The 25,375-nt window shown below is 37.7% G+C and overlaps 1 protein-coding gene across 9 annotated transcripts in view; it reads right to left on the bottom strand.

Moving 5' to 3' along the window:
* Positions 1-25,375, bottom strand: part of VPS13B (vacuolar protein sorting 13 homolog B) — a 426,148-nt gene that overhangs the window by 31,959 nt on the left and 368,814 nt on the right. For all 9 annotated transcript variants that reach the window (XM_014879767.2, XM_088154920.1, XM_014879771.2 and 6 more), the window contains 10 exons: positions 23,520-23,701; positions 21,391-21,740; positions 15,016-15,177; positions 5,233-5,388; positions 3,634-3,897; positions 3,405-3,488; positions 3,063-3,238; positions 2,412-2,582; positions 1,542-1,743; positions 362-550 (listed from right to left, as the gene is read on the bottom strand). In XM_014879767.2, the coding sequence (XP_014735253.2) occupies positions 362-550; positions 1,542-1,743; positions 2,412-2,582; positions 3,063-3,238; positions 3,405-3,488; positions 3,634-3,897; positions 5,233-5,388; positions 15,016-15,177; positions 21,391-21,740; positions 23,520-23,701 (1,936 nt within the window). The remainder of the gene's footprint in view (positions 1-361; positions 551-1,541; positions 1,744-2,411; positions 2,583-3,062; positions 3,239-3,404; positions 3,489-3,633; positions 3,898-5,232; positions 5,389-15,015; positions 15,178-21,390; positions 21,741-23,519; positions 23,702-25,375) is intronic.

The raw sequence follows: 25,375 nt of genomic DNA, 5'->3' as shown, positions 1-25,375 counted from the left end.
CAATAGAAGTGCTGTTTTCTTTCTAATCAAAGAAATCCTCCCTATATTCATGCACTTCGTAACTGGAGCCACATCACGTACTTTTGAAGTTGCATCTGTCAGTGTTATCAAAACATAATTGAGAATTCATTAATTCTTTTTCCAGGAGATACTGTATTATCTTTATGGGTTGCACAGTATGTTTTTGGCAATCTAATTCTTTAAATTATATTTCACACATTGTTTATACTCTCTTTATGTTGGACATATATTAACATAATTAGGGAGAAGCTTTCACACTGCATACATTTGATTGTTTTATCTGCTATATGACTTTGTTTTTACATGATAAAGTTACAAATCATTATAATTTTCTTCTAACCTTTTGATGACCTGGAAAAGCACCAAGTTTAATTTCAGCTTCAACAAAACCTTCTTCATCCAACGTTACTACTTCCCCATTATCGGCATCCTTCCATTTTGGGGAGGTCACATTATGAACCAGTTTAATTGCCACTGATTTGTGCACAGTATTAGTGTTTGCCCAGTATATTCCAACCTGAAAAGCTTCCTGCAAGTGAAAAAAATGACTGATCAGTTGTTCACAATTTGATACATTTCTACTACACTTCTAAATGCAGTTTCCAGTAGGCAGTGAATATAATTTCCTGCCTTTCTCCCTCTGATTCTTTCTAAGTGGTACAAGGATAGATGAAACCACAAGGTGGATTAGGAACTGACCCTCACAGGGGATCAAGGCTGTAGTTTACACTGAGATGTTTTATTAGGCAGGCCTTTTGTTTAGTAACAGACATATATGGGGCGAAAAAAGATGGCAGAATAAACAGGAAGTATCAGATTGCTCAACTGGAATTAACAAGCTGCTGTGTCAAATCACCTTAATTATCTTAAAACTAAAGAATATTGGAGTTATAATAAAAAAGAATGTACATGGCCAAGAGATGTGGGAAGATCTGTTACACTGAATTTAGGAAGCTGGCATTCTAAAAAAAAAAATCTTCCTCTATTGTAATTAATTCTGTGTCATTATCAGCTTTTCTTGGTAACATTAAAAGCAATGAAATAAAATAAAGAGCTCTCAAACCAAACATTCCTTTCAGGCTGTCAATTTTGCTACTGTGGTCAACAATTTCCTAAGTGACATGTTGGCACAGCAGGGGGCAAAGTCTTTACTTGGCCTTTATAGCAATTTTTGTGGCTTGCTACCTCACACCCATTTCACAGATTCTCTGGCTGAACTGAGAGGAAGGGGAGAAGGCTGCTGATGGAATGAAGGCCTTCTTCCTACAGTGTCTTGCAGATGATTTTTAACCACGCACCTTTAGGATGTTGTTTTTCAAACACTGCTACCAATGTTGTGCTATCCACTCGGTGACTCAGTCAGTGTGGTGAATTCCTATTGTTATTGCTAGTCCTCATCCTTAGTATGACTAACAGACAAACAGAGTGACTGGAAAGTGGGAGTCATCTGAGCAATAACCATTCTTGTGGATCAGTGTGTTTAGCAGAACTGTGCCTGCTGAGGTGGAGGGCAAAGTTACCTCGAAGTTGGGAGGTATAATTACTTTCCCACTAGGTACTTGAAGAAGAATCGTCTCTCCTTCAAACAGCCAGAGGTCCCACTTGGACTGATTGATAAGCAGTGCCCAGGGCAGGAGTTCAATCAGCAGAGTTTTAACACACGGTTTCCACACTGACAGCTTTACCCGCATTGGACTATCCCATTGGGAGAGCTGTTCATTGCTGTCAAAAATAAATAAGCAAAAACATAAAGTCAAAGGAATAATGAATTCAAGATTGCAAATGAAAGGTGCCACTTTCAGAAATTTGCTAGACTTTTCTGGTTGTGAAATAGAAATACAACTCTTCTTTACCTTATCATTCTGGAACGCACTGAGGTGCTGTCAGAAAGATCTAGAAAAGTGTAGAGTATAAAGGCAAATTTTTAACTCCACAAGCTCAACTTAAATTTAGTCAATTAATAAATGCCTTAACAGAGTTACCACTGTCCTTCAGAGCTAAATCTGTGACTTTTGCAGTCGTCAAACCACATTTCCTTTTTGTTTCCCCAACAATTACTTCTACAGCAACTCCCTGTTTCTCTACTGAAACAAAGAGCAGCTGAATAAACAACAGCCTCTAGAGCTGCAGTAAAGAAAGTGCATTCACAAAAAATGTTTCCATTTTTAAAAAATCCATACTGATGCAATCTTCTCAGTGTAAACAAGGGCAGCCCTGAGGCTGACCTATTTTTTTCCCCACCTGCCACAGATTCTGCAGTTTACATGCAGGAATTATGCAATTGCTGAAAATATATTCAATGTTCATCACATATAGTCTTCCAGAATGTGATTTCAGTTTATTTGGAAAGGCAATGCAACAGTCATGAAGAAGGTTTATCAAGGAATTACCTGTCTGAATCCTTCCTATTATAAGGCCATGCAGGCTGGGGAGGCCCAGCAGTGCCATAGAACTCGGAGAGCACTTGGCTGACATTGCCACCTGGATGGGATTTAGTTGCTATCTGTTTAATCAGACTGGTTGAGATAGGGACTGCACACTCTGATGGATCATCTTCTTCCCTGCCATTGAAAAGAGACTCAGTCACTTACACAACAAGATCAAGCATTAGCATTAACATTTTATCTAATGAGGCTTCCCAAGTGTACTCTGCAGCAAGAACACTCTGATGGTAATCGTGGATGAATTAAGTTATGATGTCCAAGTTCCTGAGAATTTACTGCTGTGCATGGATTTGTAATGACACTGTTATGACCTAAAAACACTTCACTATTCTCAAAAAACATTTCAAGACAATTCAGGAATTCAATTTTTAGAACACAAGAATATGGACTGCTTAATTAAACAAATGCCACTGTGTTTAGGGCAGTTATACCAAATTTAATATTCCCTCTGATATAATTTCAGCTATATATGCTTGTTCTGTCATATCCCCTCTGGACATGGCACACTTTTGGAAAAAATGCAGAAGAAGCTGAAGTGCAAATCATTCTTTCTTTTCCATCCAAATGAACTATTTTAAAGGAAAATGAGTATTTTACCTGGCTTGAAAAGTCAGGTGGTGTGTAAGATCAGGTTCGATATTTTGCAGTGCTTTCTCTTGTCCTTTCCCTGGAATCACTTGCATTTCATTCAGTCCCAGGCTTCTTTTCTCTATATGTATGATAATAGGGTCTGGAAGATGGCTCCTTACAATGAAAAGAGGGCTGAAAACAATCTACAAAAAGAAAAATGTACACCAATTTGAAGCCATTTCTTTTCAGTATTACAACTGTTTAAACAAACTATTGATACATCTTTACAGTGGGTCATTCTGACCTTAATTTATTATATGACATATAAGGCATAAACATTTAGATTTCAGAGACATTAAATGTACTTACTAATCGCTGTTGCACATGCGAATTGGGCTCTAAAGTCAAAATTGTGCACCACACATATGTAATTGAACTCTTGGAAGATGGTACCTGTTTGTAGAAAGATCAGCATTACACTATTTCAGGATGATAACATTCACTATTTCATTATATCAAACAGAAGTCTAAATGCTAAGTATTCAGTTCTCTCAGACATTTTTAATGCATTATTCCATATATCCATTTCTAGTCATACCTGAATGACAGTGCTGTGTTCTGTGTGTTTAGAACTCAGACATACATCTTGGGACCAGTCTTCATCTCCTGTAGATTTCACGCTCAGTTCAGTGAGCTCATTGTTTTCAAGGATGTATGAAGGCAATTTCTGCTTGGCTGCAAGGCAGTTGATGTGTTCTTTAACAACAGCCTGTCCATCTTGACTAATGTAATGCTGAACCACTTTCAGTTCAATACTTTCAGAAAGGTAACTACAGACTGTCTGTCTTCCACAGATTAGGATCTAAAACACATTAAAAAATACAGCTCTTATGTAAACAATTGTGGAAAAAAAGTCAAAATTGAATTAGAGAGTGAAGACCTGTAGAAGAACAATCTCTCTGTTTTAGGCTTTCCCAAACACTGCTGAAGGCACTGACTGGTAAAACGTTATTTTTATTGGCTGCATGTATGTGCAATTTCATAGAAACCTAGGCATTACAATGCTTGGAACATCGCTAAGGCAGTATCCACGCTTGAAAGAAATACATAATGTATCCACTTTCCTTCCCACTGAACTCAGCAGTACTGCCCACAGCTGACACTCCTGGCTTGGATTTTAAGAGTTCTGTGATGGTCTCTGAACGTTGAGACATTTCTGAGCAGTCACAGGGATGTACTTCAGAAAGGTTTCTACTGATACCTCACATTCCCATCACAAGCCAGTGATCCAGACCCTTCACCATACGCCTGCTGTTCTAAAGCTTATAATTTCATTAAATGACTGTAACATGTTTCTGTATTTAAGTGCACCCACCTAGAAAATGACCAGATTAGACTCGGCATTGTTGCTGTCCATCATGCATCAATTGGTTATTGTAGAGATGTATCTGACTTTCTATATATATATAGCTATACCAGGGAACACTATTCCACGTGCATCCCTGTACAACCATCATCATTTCTTTTTTCATGAATGAGGGCACACACCACAGCCCACCACGTGAAATCTCAGCAGGGCTTTCAGTGACAACAGGTACTGCTCCTGTCTGGTCAGCTGTACTGTTGTTGTCCAGAACAGCTCTGCCACATCCACGAGCTGAGCATGTTCTGTCCACCACATGCTCTGGCTTCTGCCAATGCAGGCAGAACGGCTGCAAGTGTTATTACACATCTCTTTACAAAGATATTAAAGGGAAAATTACTGCACAGCAGCTCATTTTCAAAAGTTAATTTGGTAATTCTTTCACTTTAAAAAATATGTAGGCCTGAATTACAACCCAGAGTATATTATGAAAAGTTTCTTAAAAAAAAATTAAGAGAAAAATCTGTTTTTCAAGAGTTTAAAACATGGGAAATACTGTGTAACTTAGCACTGTCAGAATTTAGGAACCATGCAAAGGGATGCTTACTGGAGCAATAAAATACATGTTGGTAACTGAGCTTTTAAATGCTAAGATCAACAGCAAAGAGAAGAAAAAAGTTGTAAAAATTCTCCAAAATAGCCCCAAAAGACTGCTATACTTGTTTTTTGCAGATCCCAGTAGGAGAAAATAAATAACAAAGTGACTAATTCATGAATAGGCAACAGTTTAAATTACTTGTAGTTTTTTTTTTCCTAACTGGATCAAATCCTTACTTGCTTCTGCACTCCACTGAGCTGCTGAACCTTGATAATAAGCGATGCTGTGCGGCCCTTGTACTGAATGGTGCGAATAAAGGTGCCTGCATTGTCCACACTGAATGGCTCCGACCACCGCCAGTTTCCCCAGCCTTCGATACAGATGTGTAACAGCTGGAAAGAAAGAAATTACTACTTCAATACATAACCAGGGAAAAAAATGCCTTGCAGTAGGATATAAATTCCCATGACAGAGAAATGTTCTTGGTTTGAAATCTCAGCAATGCTAAGCACACCAGTTGTCTGAATGATGCATTCAGTCTGTACTTCTGTGATTTCAGACACAATCAGAAGAAGCAACAATACCATAAAGTGGCTTGAATTATGCATTTCTATAGATTACCTGCTTAAACAGTATATTTAACATCCAGGCACACAACTGTTCACAAAAAAAAAGGGCAAGTAGGCTAGAGAGCCTAAAACAGGAAATAAGAGATTTTCTTCACTGCCTTTGAAATTGTTCTAGAACCCCATTCTATTACCAGCAAGGTGATACAGAACACAGGTCCATGCCAGATTTTTTTGCCTTCAGAATAAGGTAGAAAATTACAAATACCCTTCCCTTCAAAAATAAAGAAGGACTTGTATAGCTTGCATATAAGTCTGTTAAATGCAGAATGTGGTATATTGCTGAGAGATGGGAAACATTTCATTTCTTACACAAATGTGGTGGTAAGTTCAAGCTTGACTGCATGAGAAGAAATTTAACTGCGTAATTATACTCCCTATGTGATTTATTCCGGAAAAGGAGTGGCTTTTTTCCAGTTTAACTTAAATCACTTCCAGAGCAATATAGTCTTTCATCATTTGAAGAGCCTTTCATCCATTTACCCACCATACGCACTTACCTCTGTCCCATGGAGATTCTTTAAGCCAGAGTAGTGAAAATTGGTACTGTTCCATGTAGGTCAATGAAGTTACATAAATTTACACCAGCTGAAGATCTGGCTATTTAGCTCTGTATAGATCCTTTGTGGCTGTGCAAACTTAAGGATGTGAGTTATATATAAGGGATCAAAGCAATAAGCATTCTGGGTAAAATTTATTCTTTGCAGAGGGCCAGCACAGAGCCTAAGCATCACTTAAGTTCTTTAAAACAGTCATATGAAGGCCTTGTGGGAGTCCTCTCTTGAGGGTTGAATTTCACTCTGATTTTGGACATCTGTCATTAATTAATTTAAGTAATTGAGAACAGGATCAGGCCCAAAGATTGATTATTTACACTAGCAAAAAGTGAAACTTGTAAATACTGTGCTCTTCCATTATTTGTTTCCAGAAAGAGATAATGTTCACCATGGGTCTGGTCAGTTGGCCTTAGTGAAGGACTGGATGTTGGGGTTTCCTTCATTGTTTTAAGAAACAACCACAGCAATAACTTTCAAAGATATTACAACTCAGTAGCCTGTTTGCAATTTGTGGTATCCTCAGCACAAGTTACACACAGAACAATAACATCCATTCAGTGGGTGGCTTTTGAATCTGCAAGAGTGATGACTGTTGCATTCAGATTCAAACGAGTTTTATGCTGGAAGCACAAAGGCTGATACGTGCCCGTGTGTGCAAGGACAGGCATCTGGATGTGCACACGTGTGGGCACAGCTTTATAGTCAAGGTTATGTTGAGGGAGGCTGCACACTAGGATAGTCAAACTCATAAACAAACATGTCACTTCGATTCTGAAGTATTAGTTACTGAGAAGGAGAAAGAGAACATCAAAAAAATCCAATTGCAGTGGTTGGAATCTGTTCAGTTTCTTACAGAGGCAGCTGGGAATAAATCTCATCACATACGAAAATTAGGAGAAATAAGAAAACTGTTTACTTTGGAAAGAATGGTAGCTGGAAGTGACAGCCAAATAATGAGAAAAGGTACTTAAGTGGTCAGTCTCAGCTAGCAGGCCCACAAAATACTGTGTGCTCCAAAGATAGATGTCATGTAAATGCCTTAATTGACGATTAGTAATTACATGTAGCTACAACATTAGGATGTCTCCCACCCTGTATAAACAGCTTTGCTCACAAGTTGAATGTTCCCAAGGAACATGCTGTCAGCTTTCCCTGAGCAGTCATTAGCTCCCAAATGCTGCCTTACTAATGTTCTTTGTAGTGATTAGTCTGCATTTAACTTCAAGGTTCAGAAAGAAAAATAAAGAAGAGCTATGATCATATATTGGCATTTTCTTATTTTACAAACTACAATTTGCATACTGGTAAATGTGAAGGATACTGCCTTCGTAATTTACTTTAAAGATATCTAATATATTTGTATTAATGACCTAACAGTGTAAGAATTGGGTGCCGTACAAGTTTACTTTTGAGCCAAGAAACTGCATTCCATGAAAACAAAAAAGGATCTCTGGATGAGTAAGTTATTTAAATGTGAGATTTCTGGAAAAGAAAGCTAGAAATAATCAGCAAATGACACTAAGTGATGTAGAGATATATAGCAAGAAATAAAAATGGCTGTGATTTTAGAGAACTAAGTAATCAGACATTAGCATTATTTTAGCAGAAAACAGATTTACAGAATTTTCTAAATTGGAAGGGACTCACAAGGATCATCAAGTCCAGCTCCTATGTAAATGGCCTATTCAGGGATTGAACCAGAACCTTGGTGTTATCTGCACTTTGCTCTGACTAAACAGGTATCAAAGTGTCCTGATACTAAAGATTTAAAATAATTGCTGTTAACTCTTATTTATCAAGCTTTAAGCTAATTCAAAGAATTTATTAGACGCTCAACAAAAAAGTTCAACAAATACAGCTAGGTATGGGACATACATTAGGAGAAAAGAGAAGTCATTTCATTAAGGTACAAAAAAATGGACTTCAAAGCATTCTAAGGAATACAATCCAGTGATAAGCAAAAATTTGTAGCTTAGAGAGAAATTAAACAGACTATCTATTGTATACGTGAAGATAGGCACTCATTCGTGTAAATATTTGATTTCTGCATTTTCTGTCAGGGAAATATACTGGCAGATAACCCAGAGTTTTGTTTTGACTAGTCTTGGCTGGGGTTTGGATTTGTAATTCTTAGCCATTATGGATTTATGTTTTGAGAGGAATAGAAATTACTTCAAGGGAGGTAGATTAAGATGAAGCTGCTCTTACTGGAGCAAATGGCTAGAAAAGCTTTAAAATAAAGAATATTTTTATCATGCCTCTTCACAGAATGTTTCTATGTGCTCCTCCAAATTTACTTAGGTTTTTCAGCTAGATGTGTGAGTGAAGGACATGATCTGAGCAAATAAAGCTGTGTGTCATATGACAAAGCATGAGGACTAAAACGGGAGATTAAAAGTGAGACTACGAATTTAGCCTGTCCAGAAAAGGCAGAGATTTCCAGCTGTATAAGTAATTTAAAGCCTGAGCCCTCAAAATACTTAGTGATGCAAATTTGATTTCTACTTTGCTTGTAGATTCACCAGATCTGACTTGGTTTCACCAAGGTTCTTTAGATTGTACTTGTCTTCTAAGTGAAACTAGAAAATGTTTTCTCGAGGGGAACAAGGGTAATAGCTATGAACTCTGAGAGTTTGGGAAGAATCAGTGAAGACCTAGTTAATGGTGTGGGAGCAGCAGTTATTTTAAAAGATAGAAGATAGTAAAATAAAAGCTGTGATAATGCAGCAGCATGGAGGAAATGTAGCTCTGGAGATTGGAGCTGAATTATAAGACTTGAAGCTAAAGAAATTTTTTATTGAAAAATTAAAGGAGAAGCTTGATTTATATTTTTTTACTGTGTTTTCACAATACAAGGTGGCTCTTGACTAGGATTAGGATTTTCAACAATAAAATCAACTAGTATTTGGAAAAAAGCAAATGAAATATTTATTCTGTACATAATCAGCTGCAGTTGCCACCAAACCAGCTTGAACTTCACTTTGGCTTCATTATCTGATGTGACCAGGGAGATCTGTCCAATTCTATGCCCTTGGCCCTTGTAGGCCAGAAAGCCAGTACAGAGCATGGAAAAAAGCAATTTCCATCACCCCCACAATGGCTAGTAGAAAAAAAGGTCACACTTGGCAGACAAACTCTGACCCTGGGAGCTCCTGGAGATGTTGTTAACCTCAACATTACCTGCAATGCAGACCTGAACCTCACAGGTACCAACTCACCCTACACACTGCAGAAGAGTCTTTTGGTTAAGGAACAGTAACCAAATTATGAGCATTCGTGGAAAATATTAATCCTTATCTGCCCCAGATATTATCTGGAAATTAAATTACATGTAATATATATAAACATTTATTTAGAATGCAGGATCCTCCAAAAAAGCAATAGTACTCTTCTCACTATTTGAACAGTAAAAATTAACATACAACCTTTTTTTTTTTGCCTGATGTTGCTCTCTAACGACCTGGGGAGGATTAGGTAAAGTACAAGAGATTGTTCAGAGAACCCGTAACATTCCTAAAGAGTAAATTAGGAAAATATCCCAATAACAACTGATTACAGAAGGTACAGTTTCTAAGTTTGAACCCACAGAGTATTGCATATAATTTTACACATTATATAAATCAATATCTGAAAGAACTGCAACTTGGAAGTAAATAACAATAAATCGTGATCCTGCAGCAACATGAATCAAAATTGGGCTTCAGTCTATTTTTTTTGGTAGGAGAATGAGGAGGTTCTTAAATAGCAAATTCACTCTTTGTAAATCTACAGTAGCCTTTAAAAAGTAAGTTTCCAAAATTTAGAATTTGTTTTCACAGACACTATTTGAAATAAGAAAGATTTAAAATGTGTTCCAGTGAAAATATTAATAATGTACTAACAAGTAGTAATATCTACTCAAGACCATGTGAGTGTATGATCAAAAAAGCGATAGACATATTCTCCCTCAAATTCTATATAAGTAGGAATAAAATGACAGAGTTTCAGGCATATTTACTTAATTTGATAAGAAAGAAATGTATTTTATTTATAACCACGTTCTCATTGAAGTCACTACCCAGTTAAACAAAGGAACTGATTTTTATCCATGATATCTGTTGTTTCAAGTTAAAGATGATGAAAAGTGAAAATGGGTAACTGCAGAACGGTTTGAGAGCTGCTACTTCTAAAAACTTCTACTATGCAACATTATATTTTGCATAGAAAGCAATAAACACAAATAAACTTAAATCCATCACTCTGTGCTTCCTCAGAGGAGTCTGCTGAAGTTTGGGTGTGGGGCAGAACAACTAGTAATACCTAGCATACTATAGACAATTTCTGCTGTCTGTTCATAAGCAAACAATCTCTCCAGAATACACTCAGGGGACTCTCACATGGATATCTGGTTTTTACATTTGCTGTGATCCCTAGTGGGTCCCTTCAATTGCCTACTGTCTTGCAAGACAGAATTCCTTAACTCTGAGTAAATTACAAGGAAGATCTGATCTCTTCTAACTTCAGAGTTTCACCCTATGCATCATATGCTCCAGTTCATCTCAAAAACACAGCTGCCTTGGAGACAAACATGACTTTTGATGTAACTGGGGCCCATCCCACAAAACAATGTGAAGATCAAGATAAGGAGTGCAGACTGGATCCAATAATAACGCAGGAGCCAGTGTTGTCTGTAGAGCACAGGAATGATGTATCTTCTCTTCCCTTTTCATGATATCTAACAGACCTCTAGCTTTCATTAAAAACTGCAAAAGGAGCTCTCAAAATCTGGCAGCTTTAGATAGAAGTGCTTAAAGCCTCAAATACCATCAGTTTTGGACCTACCCCAACTCGGAAAGGGACTATATAGTTGGGGGTGTCTTATCCCTAAGGGGGGACAAAACCTCATGAAATGTGAGGAAAATGTGGGGGATGGAGTGGCGTAGAAGAGTGAGCATCAGACCTCAGACTTACTGCTGAAATATTAGCCAAACTAGCGAGACTTGCAGGAATCAGAGTGAAAGTTAAAAGGAAAAGGTTAGGTTCCCTGAAATGTAAAGGATCCGGGCAGGGAAAAAATGAAGGAAGCAAGGAGCTTTAAGTTAAGCCAAACAGTTGGAGGGACACCATCAAGAGCTGATAAATCCAAATCCTTGGTGTGTTATAGTTGTTTCCGTAGCATAAAAAAGTTGCATTTATTTAAATTTTAGCCTATAGTTTCATTAATAATGAAATTAATTCTAAATGTAAATAAAGAATTATAAAACTGTCTACTAAAATAAATATTTTAGGTGTATATATATTTAATTGTGTTAAATAATTTAAATGGGCAATTACTGCATCTCTATGCTTAATTAGCAAAAGTAAAATGGAGAATTTTATTGATGTGAATGTAAAAGAAATACAATCCTTTTAAAACTATTTATTTTCATTTAACTGAACTGCCTTGCCATACTAAAAAAACATTTTGCAGAGGTTAAATAAAGTATTTCATGGCAACCGCTGCTTCTTAGTGCCTGTGTAACAAGAAACATGAGCCAGCCAAAGTTGTGCAAGTTGGTTTTCTTTCCCAGTAAGAGAATGTGGTATCTAAGACCTTGTCCTAACTCATTTTATCCCCAAGAGTAAGTCAAGTAAGTCAAGTATGAACTAATGCCTGGAGGGAAGTCCCTGACTCCAGAAGTATGGATTATTTCACATTTATCTTACAATCTGCTCTCAGAGTTCTTAAAATTCACTAACTTGGCAAGTCAGGAATTATCATGAGAAATGAAATAATTTCATAACTATGAAGTCATCTAGCATTCCATGAATATGACACTCAGAGGGTTTGTCCTTGCTTGGGCATTATTCTGACCTTTGGATAACAAGCTGCTAGATAGTTTTGCATGGAAACAATTAGAAAAGTGCCATAATGTAACAGGGACAACCTGATGTCTTGATTGAGATGTTGTTTTCATTTCCAAGGATTTGTATTAATCATTTAAAAAAGGTACATGACAACATTTGTAATAACATTTAAACAAACTTGTTTTGTATGATTTAAAATGACAAAGGATTGTACTGGCTAATGAATTGCCATTCTGAATGCTATATTTACCATGACTTGTATTGGCAATAACCAAATGAACAGGCTTATAGGGGAATGCCAAAGTTCTCCATTTACAAGACCTTTGTAAAGAAAATTTCTTTCTATCTCACCTGTGTGTAGAAAGCCTGTGCTTCCATATAGTTCAGTGAAATTACTTCAGGGCTGTTTTTCACTCTCTAAATTTCCCAGCAAGACATGGCTGTTTAAAAATGTTAAGAGAGCAGAAATCGTCTTGAAATTATTCCAAAGGTTGGGACAAGGGAAATATAACCACCCTACTAGAAGAGCCTGCTGGCCAGCAGTGTGGCTGAGTCAGGAGTCAGCTGTTAGCTTTGCTACCTCCTGGGACATGGGAATCCATCCTGACACTCCTGACTTTTTATCAGCCCAATTCTTCAGTGAATCTAAATCTGATCAGAGCAAAACAGAACGGGGAAACCCTTTGACATCACCAACTGTCAGCTGAAGAATGAATTTCTGAAAAATGAGTCTGAAGCTCCTACTGTCCCCTCACCCACTCCCTTATGTGTGATTTGGTTTTCTGATGGACATTTCCATCTTTCATCCTGCACTTTTGTTTTTCATTTAATAAGAAATTTACATAGCAGTCATGAAAATGGAATGTTTTGCATGCTCAAGTCTGTGACTGAAAGCACAGTTTAAATTTTCCAGGTGTTAGATGTATAATGCCATATATTCTGATGGTGGCTTTTAGGAGTTCAGTTGCAACTAAGTGACAGTATCGGTAATGAGCTGTCATTTTAACTCTTCAACTTTTCACTTGCTTGAGATAATCTTAATTTTTAAAACTCTTTCCAGTTGACATCATTACTGAATATACTCAGAACTACACCTTTAGTAGGTCTATCTAAAATGAGGATTCTCACAACTGAGTAATTTTATGTAAGTAACTAGAAAATGGATGTAACAAATTTTTAAGAGGAAAGCCTTAGTTCTGACTTTATTTGCATTGCTTTAAATATTTCCTTCTTCTTCCTTGTATTTATGAAAAGGCTTAAATGTAATTTTGGGTGGTTGCTACAAATGCAAGTGATAATTGGTTATGAAATACAGGTTACACTTAGTTAGCTTTCTTTCCTCCTTACACAACCAAAGGGAATTACAACAACTGTAATCCTGTGTCACCTGATGAGTGGGGATCCTGTCTCACACTCTGACAGTGCCCAGTTGCCCAGGGCACAGCCACCACTTGTTTTTCTTGCCTAGGGAATGGGGCATCACAGGCATTTTGTGTGCATGAGAAAACATGTATTTTTTAAAACATGGGAAGGGACATACAGTACTCCAGCGTCTCAAAGTCTTCAGAGGCCTCTCTCTGTCACTTTTACACCAGCACACATTCTTTTATAACAGCTCCTCTGTTGCTGGGCTAAGATGGTCCTTTATTAGCTTGGCTTCCTCTTAACTTACACCCTGACTTCAGTGTCAACTGCAATTGTTTACTCTGGCAGATTTTGCTCTGCACTGATTACCACATTCATGTAAAATTCAGTAGTTCTGCATATCCATCAGCTGACATGGGAATGAAAACCACAGTAAATTTGCCATCTCTGCCTCACAGTGTAACTTGAAACTTGTCAGCAGTGAAAGTGGGCACAACTCCTGTTTAGAATTACCATTCCAAATTCGTCTTCTTTCTCACATGCTAAGACTGATACTTCCTAGGGCTCTAGAGGAGTTAGGAACTCCTATTCAGTACATTCCTCCTAGGCTCTGTCAAAATTTTAGTAATTTTTCAGGACAGGACTACTGCTCAGCAAATGGGGTGGCACAGTTCTGTAGTTTCCTACTCAGCAGGAGCTGGGTATATACTGAGAAAAGAGAAGAAATGGGTTTGCTGTTTCACAAACACTTAAAATTAGATGTAAGTTCTTGTCCTGTCTTGAATTAAGATGAGAACTCTATTTATCACCATCACCCAAGCGTTGGTCTCCTCTCCCAAGTAACAAGTAACAGCATAAGAGGAAATGGCCTCAAGTTGTGCCAGGAAGGTTTAGATTGGATATTAGGAAAAGTTACTTCACAGTAAGGGCTGTCAAGCATTGGAACAGGCTGCCCAGGGAATGGCTGAGTCACCATCCCTGAAAGTCTTTAAAAGATGCGTGGATGTGGCACTTAGGGACATGGTTTAGTGGTAGACTTGGCAGTACTGGGTTGGACTCAATGATTTTAAAGGTCTTTCCAACTTAAATGATTCCTGTTGATAGTTCAAAAATATTTGATTTCAGTTGCAGTGTTTATCCTTAAAAGAAAAAATCCAGTAACACAAAAACTATTATTTAAACTATATAAGTGGGGTATTTCTGATAATTTCAGATCTTTTCTAAAGCAAGCACTAAGTTGAGAGCTTTGTCCAGTTTGACCCTGTTCTGCAAACAATTTCACTGAACAGATACTTCTGGTAAAAACAATTGGTTAAAAAAATTCTCCAAACCTCTAATGTACATCTCAGAAAACACGGATCGCTTAGTTATAGAAACCTGGCAAGCTGTCTTTCCTTTTTTCAGAAGCATCACACAACTGCTTTGTTTTACAAAAAGCGCACATCCAGTTCTACCCTTGAGTAAGTTTTAAAGACTTCTGGCTTTCCTCACACTTTGTTCACCTTTTCTCTGTGTTGCAGCCCCAGTGTGTGACTCCTGAAGGAACTGGAACTTTAGAGAGTTGAGACCACAGAGAAAACCAAAGACTCAGAGCATAAAGCCACCATCAGCTTTAGCAAGTGCTGCCCAGCAAGGGCTGACATACCTGTGGGGACTTGTGTGAGCGCCAGCTGTACTGGTGACTGTGCAGAGTAGCCAGCAAAATATTCTCATCAGTATCCACCTGGCCAAACCTCAGCGTCTCCTGGGTGTCATTACAGATCACGAAATGGCTGAAGACAAACTCCTCTGCCTCAGGGCATTGGTTCTGAAAGGAAAGGGATAAGAAAGCCAGCAAGAATCAATGTCAGTTGCAGGACATTTGGCAGCTGCCTGCCCAGTGGCGACTGTTACAACACAGAAATGCAAGATCTCTTCCCTTAGCTTTGGCCTCACAGTAATCTCTGCAAAATCTAGTTTCTGGATTGACAAAATATATCCTAAGACTTAAAAATATTTTGCTTTATGTTTCTGTAAAGCAAATCTTAAAGATTTAAAACTATAATGAAACTAGATTTTCTAATTTGGGTAAAAAACTTCAACACCATTAAATTCTGTGGGAAATGATGTTACATAGGGCACACAGGGTACAACAGGCTGAGCAGAGGGGCATGTAGAGGTTTCTCAGTGTTTGACAATTGAGCTCTGAGGCCAACAGGTTTACAGTTCCTCCTCCCTAGCTTCTACTTCTACTTTGAAATATTGCTGTGGATCAGCTGAAGATTCCCTCTTTCCTGATACCACATCACTTGGAAAGACAACTAAAGAAAAAAAAAATGAGACAAGAGTATAGTATTTTCTCAGCTCCATGAGGCTGGTTTGAAAATGTATCATGCCATTTAATAGGAAAAAAAACAGAAAAATCACAGGTTTAAAAAATATTTTAGATTTTACAATATTTTTTCTCCAGCGTCTTTCCATCCCTCTCTTTCTGCTTTTTGTCTGCCTGCTTGTCACTCTGTTGACACAATAAGACTATATGATAGTCATAAAAATTGCCACAGCTACAGGTGTTCCATCCCTGAAGGCAAGAACTATAATCCCCTGTATGGGAGAGGTCAAAGTGTGACTGACAATTTGATTTGGAGATCATCTCTCATACATTTCTGGCCTAGTCACTAGTGGGCTGGCACCTTCCACTTACAAGCAACTATCTAGCAACTGCAAGAATTACTCAAAGAAACCAACACTTGGATAGTCTTTATGCAATTTAATGGTTCTAACACAAAATATTCATCTTCTTGTGTTTTTTGTTACCTCTTACTGACCCATCTTTCCTAGCACACTGTTATGACAATATTTTCCTGTTGGTTGGTTTCCCTCTTCACAACACAGCTCAGCTACTCATTTCTCATCCTTTCTTCCCATGATGTTTTCTCTAACTTATGGAACCTCCATGTTTTTTGAGAGCTGATTCTGCTTCCCCTCCTTACTCTCTCAGTGGACCTTTCAAACAGACATTACAAAGCTAGCACCTTCCCTGCCTCTAATCATATGGATCCCTTAGCTCTTTGATAACAATGTGCCTGGAAGCCTGCAGAAATTCAGAGAACAAACAAGAGGGAGAGAAGTATTTCCTCACAGATCTCTATGCAGCCCCAGTTATCCTTGAAAACCAGTTTGGTACATTGCTTGTAGCACATTACTGGGTGAGGCACATGGAAATTTTTCTGAGAAGTGGAGTGTGAAAGGTATGTCCAGTTTAGCATCCTTGAATGCATGTTCACCACTGGTTACTCCAGAAGAACCAAAGGTGAATCTACAGACAGAATCACAGGATGTCTGGGGCTAGAAGGGACCTCTGAAGGTCACCTAGTCCAATGTCCCTGCTAAAGCTGGTTCACCTGGAGCAAGCTGCACAGGATCCCATACAGGCAGCTTTTAAATATCTCCAAAGAAGGAGACTCCACAACCTCTCTGGGCAATCTGTTCCCAGTGACTGGTCACCCTCACAGTAAAGATGTTTTTCATGATGCTCAGATGGAACTTCAGTTTCAGTTTGTCTCTGTTGCCTCCTTGTCCTTAACCAAGGCAGGTTGTAATTCCTTTTGTAACTGAATGTCAGAATGATTGCCTGAGTGTTTGTGCAAATACTATTCACCCTAGGAATATTTTAGCATGAGAATTAGATTAAAACTTCTTCCCAAATCTCATTACTTCTTCTGGTTAAGATCAGGTATCCTTTGTGAAACATGTGTCAGGTGAGCACAACCAAAACTCTACTTCTTCCAAGCAGCAAAACTTATTACAGAGCAGTATGTCTGTATCACATTCAGTAGCAGATCTGAGAGTGCTAAAGGCTGACATTTACAGTGCCCCTTCAGAGTGCAGAGTTTATTTTGGCATTTTCTAGTGGAGGATCTATGACTTTTTACTGTCAAGCTGCCATACCCACATACCCATAAGTCTACCACAAATATATATATTTTCCTGTTACAGCTTTGCAAAATGTTCTTTTTAAAAGGGAGGATTTACTATCCACAGAGCTCAGCATGTTGTTAGAGTCAAACCTATACACAACCCCAGGAGAATTTAAGAAAAGCTTTTCACTCCAATACATTTTCTTGCTGATTATACTGAGATTGAAAGAACAATGCCATAAGATGATGAACTTCCTTTTTTACCTTACTAGCTAACTTAGTTTCAATTAAGTAAACACAAACTGTATGTTTTTGCATTTCCCAGAGGGAAAAGAGAACCCAGAGAGTTTTTGGCATGCATAGAACTTCTAAATTCTGCTTGGGGAATGTTATCCTATCAGGAATTATGAATACACTTGCACACATTTTGGCGCTGATGAATGACTGCCATTAATCATTAGTCTTGAAAGCTAGATTTGCTACTAGAATCCAATGTTTTTAACAACAACAGTTCTCAAATCTAAGTGAAAGAAGTATTTTAGGCTCCATTTTATAATGGAGATTTGAAGAACAGGGCATTGCTCTGTGCTGCCAGGATTAAGAGAAAGCTACTGATGGCTCCAGTCTTGACAACAAGAGATGACTAAAGGAACATCAAGGAAGCTTGAGGATGCTTCAGCTCAGAGTGGCAACTGTGCACTGGACACCCATGCTTCTTTGTCCTTGGGGATCTGCAGCAGCACCCTGTACCCAACACAGGGAACTGGACCCCACATTGCTGCTGAAGTCTGACAGTAAAAGCTTCTAGAGTAAGAAGAAAAGGAGGAAAAAAAAGTCAGCAAAAGGATGGAGTGAAGAAATCTTGATTGAGAAAAGAATGTCTAGAGAAACCAGGCACAATGAAGCCAAGTAGAACCAGGCTGTTTGTGTGGCAATGATGCTGAAGGGCTGAATGACTCCAGGAGCTGAAAACACCTAAGTGTGGATTAGAAAAAAATCCCTTTCTGAATTAAAACAGCAAATCAAAAGAATCAGCAAAAGATTAACAGCCTGAATCAAATACAGATCAGGGTCAGTTCCTGGGGGACAATTTCCTGCCCCTCTTTAGATCATTTTTCAGCTGTTCTTTTCTCTCAGAGAGGCCTGGAAAGTGTCTCTCCTTTATTGGTCTTTCAAATATTTTTTGAATTCTATTCAGAGAGGGGGAAAACCATCCCACATAATACTAGTTACCAGGCTTTCCCTGTCTCAGGACTTTTTGCTTGTGTCTTAGCTCACAGCTATTTCAAAGCATTTCTGGATCTGGAAAAAACCCACACCATAAAAACCTAGGCCTCTTTATGTGCACAAAGTTATTTTCTTTGTGCTTCACAAGCTACCGAAGACTTATGCAAGCTTTTTTTCTCCCTCTCATGTACACACACACACACACTCTATCACCTAGTAATGTCTTTTTTCACAGAAAGTCCTCAGCAATTTATCTCCCTTGAAGCCCCTCTAACCGAAAATTTCCTTAGGATTCTTTAAGCTTCACTCTCATAGCAATGTCCTGGCATTATCAGCTAGAAACTTTCTGTATCTTTTTCCCTTTGTTCTTTGTGCTTACTGTAGAAAGATGGGGAAACCACTGTGATCACAGATGTCATTTTGACTGATCCCAGCTCATTAAGAAAACTTACACAACTGCCAACAGAAAGGTTAAGCACCATGCAGACCTTGAGGAAAAGAAGTTCTAGTGGACTAAAACAGGTTTAAAACAGGAGCTTTTCTAACTTCTGAGGAGTTTGGGAAAACTGTTGCAATGCGAGACCACAAAGGAAAAGCTTTTTCCCAGAAATAACACTTTGTACCATACCTGGGGAGCTGTTTTCTCAGCTGGCCCTCTGTCTCTACATATCTCAAAGCACTAAGGCTGTAAAACAATTCATGAAGGCTTAAATGCCCAAATAAAGGGAAAAAACCACCACACACTTCACCACTCCACCAATGTATATTCACAGGAGACAGGCATTTTCTATCTCACTTGACAGTCTCTGTGTTATTATTGTTAAATAAAAAAACTAAATTAATAACAATATTGAAGTTTCTTACCCAGGTCTTTAATTATTAAGCCCATTACTCTAGCTTTGTATTTAGATGTCCATTAGCCAGTTACTGCTTGTAGTTAGGCAGGGATTTCAGATTAGACAGTGAAATGTGTCAAAAGGGGAAACTATTTTTAAAAAGTGCTAATCCTCTCAGATTTTCAGCATGTGACTTAGAAGTATAAAGCCTGGTATTTTTTAGGCTTAATGTACCTTCAAAATATTCACCACTACTTAATTAAAAAGAAAACAACCAAACAAAAGCAGCCAAAAAATAACCACAACAACAAAAATCAGTCCATATCTAGGAAACAAAGACACTGACAGAGGCTTCTGTTAATTCTGAACTCCTGACCTAAAGGTGCATGGCCAAATTGTTTCATGCTTCATCTGTCTGTCTATTGACTCCAACATCACTGTTGCAGATTTTAATCCAGCAAAAAATATGTGGAGAATTCAAATAACCCCTCCTGGTTATTAAATTCATGCTTCTAGTTGTAGCATTTATATTGCATTTAGTGTGAACAGCAAACATCAAATAGTGCTTATTATTGGGAAATGTATTCCCCCCCCATTCAGGGCATGCCAACTCCCTCAAACTGGAGGTAAAGTCACATAAGAAACATCTTGGCAACAATTAATTTAATAAGGCATTTTGAACCCACTTGCATGTTAACTGTTCCCTAATTTCAAAGCGATGCAAGTTTTTAATCTCAAATACTCTGGACTAGATACCCACCACATCAGAACATGGTGGCAAGTACCCTTGACATGAGAGGAAACGAGAAAATTACAGCAACAATTACAGAATTATATCCTCCTGTGGCTCATGTTAACATTGCCAAATCCATGTATAAATCAGTACCAACTATTCATAGAACGTACCTGTCAGCAATATACCATGCGACATATGGCTCTACTTAATCAAATATACAATTCCATTTTTTTCAACTGAGAATATTCCTTCAAGGCACAGAGTAGTCAGTCAGTCATTCACACTGTGATGTGGTTTAAAACATTTAAATATTTATGCACCATATTTTATTTATATGTATAGCTGTGTCTGAGGGATCTTTTTTCCCCCATCCTAAGAGGAAACTGACCTTTCTGAAGGCCATTTTGCAGTAGTTGCCACACATGTCTTAGATGAGGGACTAGTACTAAGTCAGAAATATTTTGGGTTTAAACAGCCTACCAAGCCTACCGAGGACTCTTATACTTTCTATGTTTGTTTTTTATTAAAAGCATTGTTCAAAATATGACAAAAAACAGAAATTGGAGCTACAAAGATTTTTGTTCACATTGATATTTGAGCCAGCTGTGAAGATTTAAATCACACTAGATCTTGTTTTATGAATGTCCTTTTGCAACAAGAAAACCATGGAATGCCCTTAAAAAAGAATTTTTTGATATAAAACAGATGTTTTATCCTTTTTTGGGGGCTTTGTTATTGTAGTGCCATGATAGGTAATTAATTCCCAGGCTCCACATAGGTCTTCAAGCAGATGAAGAGAATGATTTGATTTCAAGGCTATAGTGGAGTAAGGGAATTACAGGCCTTTGAGGGGTCATTGCAGAAGCAAGTTTCTTATAGTGGGACTGGCTTCAGCCATTAATGCTGCTTGCACAGAATGTAACCTGAAACTGGTGTTGAACTTCAATAAGGATGGAAGCAGTAGCTGGAAACAATATGTGCTGCTGCTCAGACTGAGCCGAGCTGATGTATCACACAGCACTCACCTTTTCATAAATTAATGGAATATTTTGCATTTCAAGACCAGGGTTTTGATTATTCTGATATAAATCCATGTACTTTCCCTGAAACTCGGGCCATTCTGGCTACATTTACCTTTACATAACTTCTTTCCTAATTTTCATTGCTATCGCAGAATTAATGTTTATTAGGAAAAACCAATTTCAGTATAAGTTAGGGCTTTTATATCTTGAAATATTTTTAATGAAAGCAGTTGATATTCTAATTTGCTATTAAATTAATCACAGTAGCTACATTTTTTTCTTGGTATTGTGTTTGCATACCTGTTGCCAAGCTTGAATTGCTGTATTTAGAGAATGAAGTGCATATTGGCCAAAGCTGATGAAAATAGGGTCAACCATTATCGTGCAGTCGAACAGCCTTCCTGCTGTGCTGCTGGAAACAGCAATCTGCCCCCAGATTTTGAAAGGTTTCACAACACTCTGCATGGTCACATTTCGACACTCCAGAAGTTTACAGTCAGCTTGAGTTGAAAACTGGATCTCCTGGAACACTGACTCATCGTTCCACTGACGAAGATATACATGAGGCTCATCAAAGGAAATTATCATGTATTCTAGTTCAGATGGCATGTTCTTATCAGATAAAAATGGCTGAAGAAACTTTGGTGGTGCTGAAAAGTAAAAGAACAAACAAGACTAGAACATCACCATTGCTGCATTCTTTATGTTTCTGCAAATTGTGTTTTTACTGCTTGTATATAAGACGAAAACAAGTAAATTTATCAAAGAGTTGACATTTCTGAAATCTGAAATGAATGCTGTTCACACTGTTTGTTAGATGTAAAACAGTATCATAATTAATAGCAGCTGCAAACAAAAAGTATCTGCAAACCAAATTCTTTTCGTGGTAAATAAACCAGCCAGCAAAACAGCTTTATCTACACACTGCTCAATTCTTCAGATTGCCATCTATTTGGAAGAGGGACCATATTTCTGTGACAATTTTTGCTACAGTAGGTGTATACGATACTCCACACGTAGCACATTACAAACACAATAAAAATTAGCAATCCAGTATTTGCTGACATGTGACTGTGCAGGCCAGCAGGCTCCACATTGGAAGTTGTGTTTGCTGCAATTATGAATAGTTGAAGACCACAAACCCACTGAAATGCAACATAGTACCCTATAATACTAGAAATGAAACAAAGCAGTATCCTGAGACTAAAGCATGAGAAATGTATCACAAAAAAGATTTTATCACATTCACTGAAGTCTCAGTTGTGCAAAGTGCTGAGCACTGAGGCAGCAGACACTGCAAGGCACGTACACCCCTTGTGTAACATTAAGCATGTGAATATTTCCATTGATGTTATAATTTATGTTGCTGGAACTACTCACATGCTTAAAATTAGCATATGCTCTAGTGCTCTACAGATTTGGAACCAAAACACTCATCCCTATCCAGGATCAAGCCCTGTTATTCTACAAACTGTAATGGATACAACAAATTTTGTGCTCCCTTTGTGTATAACATAGCACAAAGGAGCCCCAAAACTTAAGGCCTTTAGATGCTATAACAACAGTAACAACAGCATAAACTCAGTCATTGTTGAGAAATAAAACAGCTGTGTTTGATTTTAATCTGATTTTTGCCTTTTCCAGTATATGTAATCTTAAAGACTGAGCATCTGGAATTGGACTGTAATAGTGAGGAAGATTATGTACTGATAGAGGTAGCTGATAGAGAAGAAATTATTTGCTAGTCATTGAATGTCAGTCTTGGTATGATTTGATAATGAATATATTGTAATACTTGCAGAAACACAAAAACTACGCACAAAGAAAGCTGTCCGTGTCAAAATTATCCAAGAAGTTTGCCCATCTTCCATAGAAAGCATTCCTGGCATTTGAAAATCAGACAATAATCTAAAGATCTCTTGGAATGTATTTGCCATTAATGCAATGACAGAGAGCACTGAACAAAACCAGATGTAGCTCTAAAAGCGATCATAACTGAAATAACTTAAATCTGCAGTTCTCAGAGCTCTTCCAAGGAATTTTTACTAAGTGGGTTGCAAAATCTTCAAGTATTTTAACAGTACTGTTAATACACTGGAAAATGTAAAAGATCAAATTCATTCACTAAGATAGCTCAAAAGCAAAGTGGCACCTGCTGTCCCTAATCAGACCACGGCCAACAGACGGCTTCTACAGTTACCCGTGCTGGGGGCAGGAAGGGGCTGCTCCTCCAGCCTCACTGCCAGCCCCATGGACAGGCTCAGTGCCTCAGTTCCACCCTGCAGCCTGTGCACTGGTGGCTCTTTATGATGGCTTGTTTCAAGAATGCCTGTTTGAATGAGGAAATGGGGACTACACAGAGCAGGAGAGTGATTCAGCAGCATCTGAGAGCTGTATGTTTTTATTATTCTACATAAAGCCGTACATACCTGTGCCGAGTTGATCAAGATGATGGCATAGGTGGATTTCCAAACAGGTAAATTGGATCAACACACTCAGTGATGGCACAAACCAAGGAGTAAAACAGGAGTCAACCCTGGTACAAGCTGCTAATGCCGTGGGGGTCACAAGCTGATCACACGCGCTTTGGGAGCCAGATTCACTTTCTGAGCTGCAGAAGGAAGACAACAAAGGAATATTCAGCACGTCCAGGATTCTGCAGCTTTACAGCAGGAACTGACCATGTTCCATGAGCATTTTCTGACACAGACAACATCATGTTTTAACTGCTAATGCCAGCATCTGTATTTTCCAAAGGAGACCGTAACAGACAGGATTGCAATCCACCCATGCTTTTATCAAACTACACTTTCAATTTACAAATATTTGAACCACAAACCTAAAGCCTATTTGCAGAAAATAAAATCAAAATTTGCCAGGTATCTTTAATTGTTGAAATAACTGAACAGAGTGCATTATTGTTATTAAAGCTGTAAGAATGAGATGAAACCCTCGTCAAGAGAATGATTTGGTTTTTTCCACTTGATTTTAAGGAAACCACTTGCAACCATCAAACTACTTCTGTGTATGAACTCCTAGTCTTTGTAAGCTTTATTTCCTTTGCCCTTCTCACTCAAAAATCATAATTAAAAAATAATCTCCAAGTATTATAAGCTCAGTCTGGAGCCCTTTACAAGCATTTATTACAACATATTAACTATACATTTAAATGCCAAACCCCTGATTTTTTCATAGCTGTGCTCCTAACACCATGAATTTCCAAGCATTATCTTTCAGTCCCTTGAGAGAAACTAACACTACATCACAATTCTATAAGCTGCTAAGACACCACAGAAGTACAAATAAACTTTCTAATTTAGCCAAAACTGTCCTTAATGTTCCTTATTCTCACACCCTTTGAAGTTTGGCTCTCAAGAGTTTTAGTTTAAAAGTTTAGACTTGCTTCAAGGGAATTACAACCACATCCTCAGCCAAATATTGTCTTTATTTTTAAAATAAAATGTAATGAAAGATGGACTAAGGTCAACTTAATATTTTTGTCAGAAAGTAATTCGTTTTTATAAAGCATCATAAATCCACTTCCATTAACATTTAAAAGATATTTTAAATTCAATCATGAGCTTAGACTTGAACAATGGCTTTCCAAGCAAATACCTGAATCTTTTAGGACTGATTTTTCATCACGCAATGTGTTTTAATTCAAAATTATGCACAAATATAGTAGGGACTCAAAATGTTCAACTGCAAATGCTTAGAATTCCATGAATAGGTAAATTTATCAGCTTTATTTAGTGTTGCAGTAACTATCTAGTATAGTATTTATTTATAGAATTTAAATCCAACTCAATATTTGTGGACATAAAATACTTATGCAGCAGTAAAACCCAACTAAGATTAGCTAATTATCAAAGAATCATGACAGGATATTAAGAATGGATTGGGTCAGGAAAGTATCAAAGATAAATGACATAATCCAAATTCTACCTGCTTTCCTGTGCTTCTTTACCTGCTTAAATTGTTTGTTTACATTCCAAAAACAGTGTTGTAGGCCTTTTGAGAAGTGGCACCATTGGAAATAAAATTATTCATTATGTTCACATGATAAAATATCTATGGGACTGGATAACAGAGTAATAGGATGCTTTACTTTTCTCTGCCATGGATATTTCTTAGATTTCTGGAACAAAGAAAAGAAGCAAATCCAAAAGGACAAAAATTCCTATGCTGATTTAGACAACTAAATACTTTTGAATCTACAAGATTGGCTAGTTCTCTCAAAGTAGCTATTAATATTTTAGGATTTTTTGCTTGTTGCATTTTGATT

Source organism: Sturnus vulgaris, chromosome 1, assembly GCF_052056855.1.
Source record: "Sturnus vulgaris isolate bStuVul1 chromosome 1, bStuVul1.hap1, whole genome shotgun sequence".
Classification (NCBI taxonomy): Eukaryota; Metazoa; Chordata; class Aves; order Passeriformes; family Sturnidae; genus Sturnus; species Sturnus vulgaris.
The sequence above is the reverse complement of the archived record's forward strand: the minus strand, read 5'-3'. Positions and strand labels throughout refer to the sequence as shown.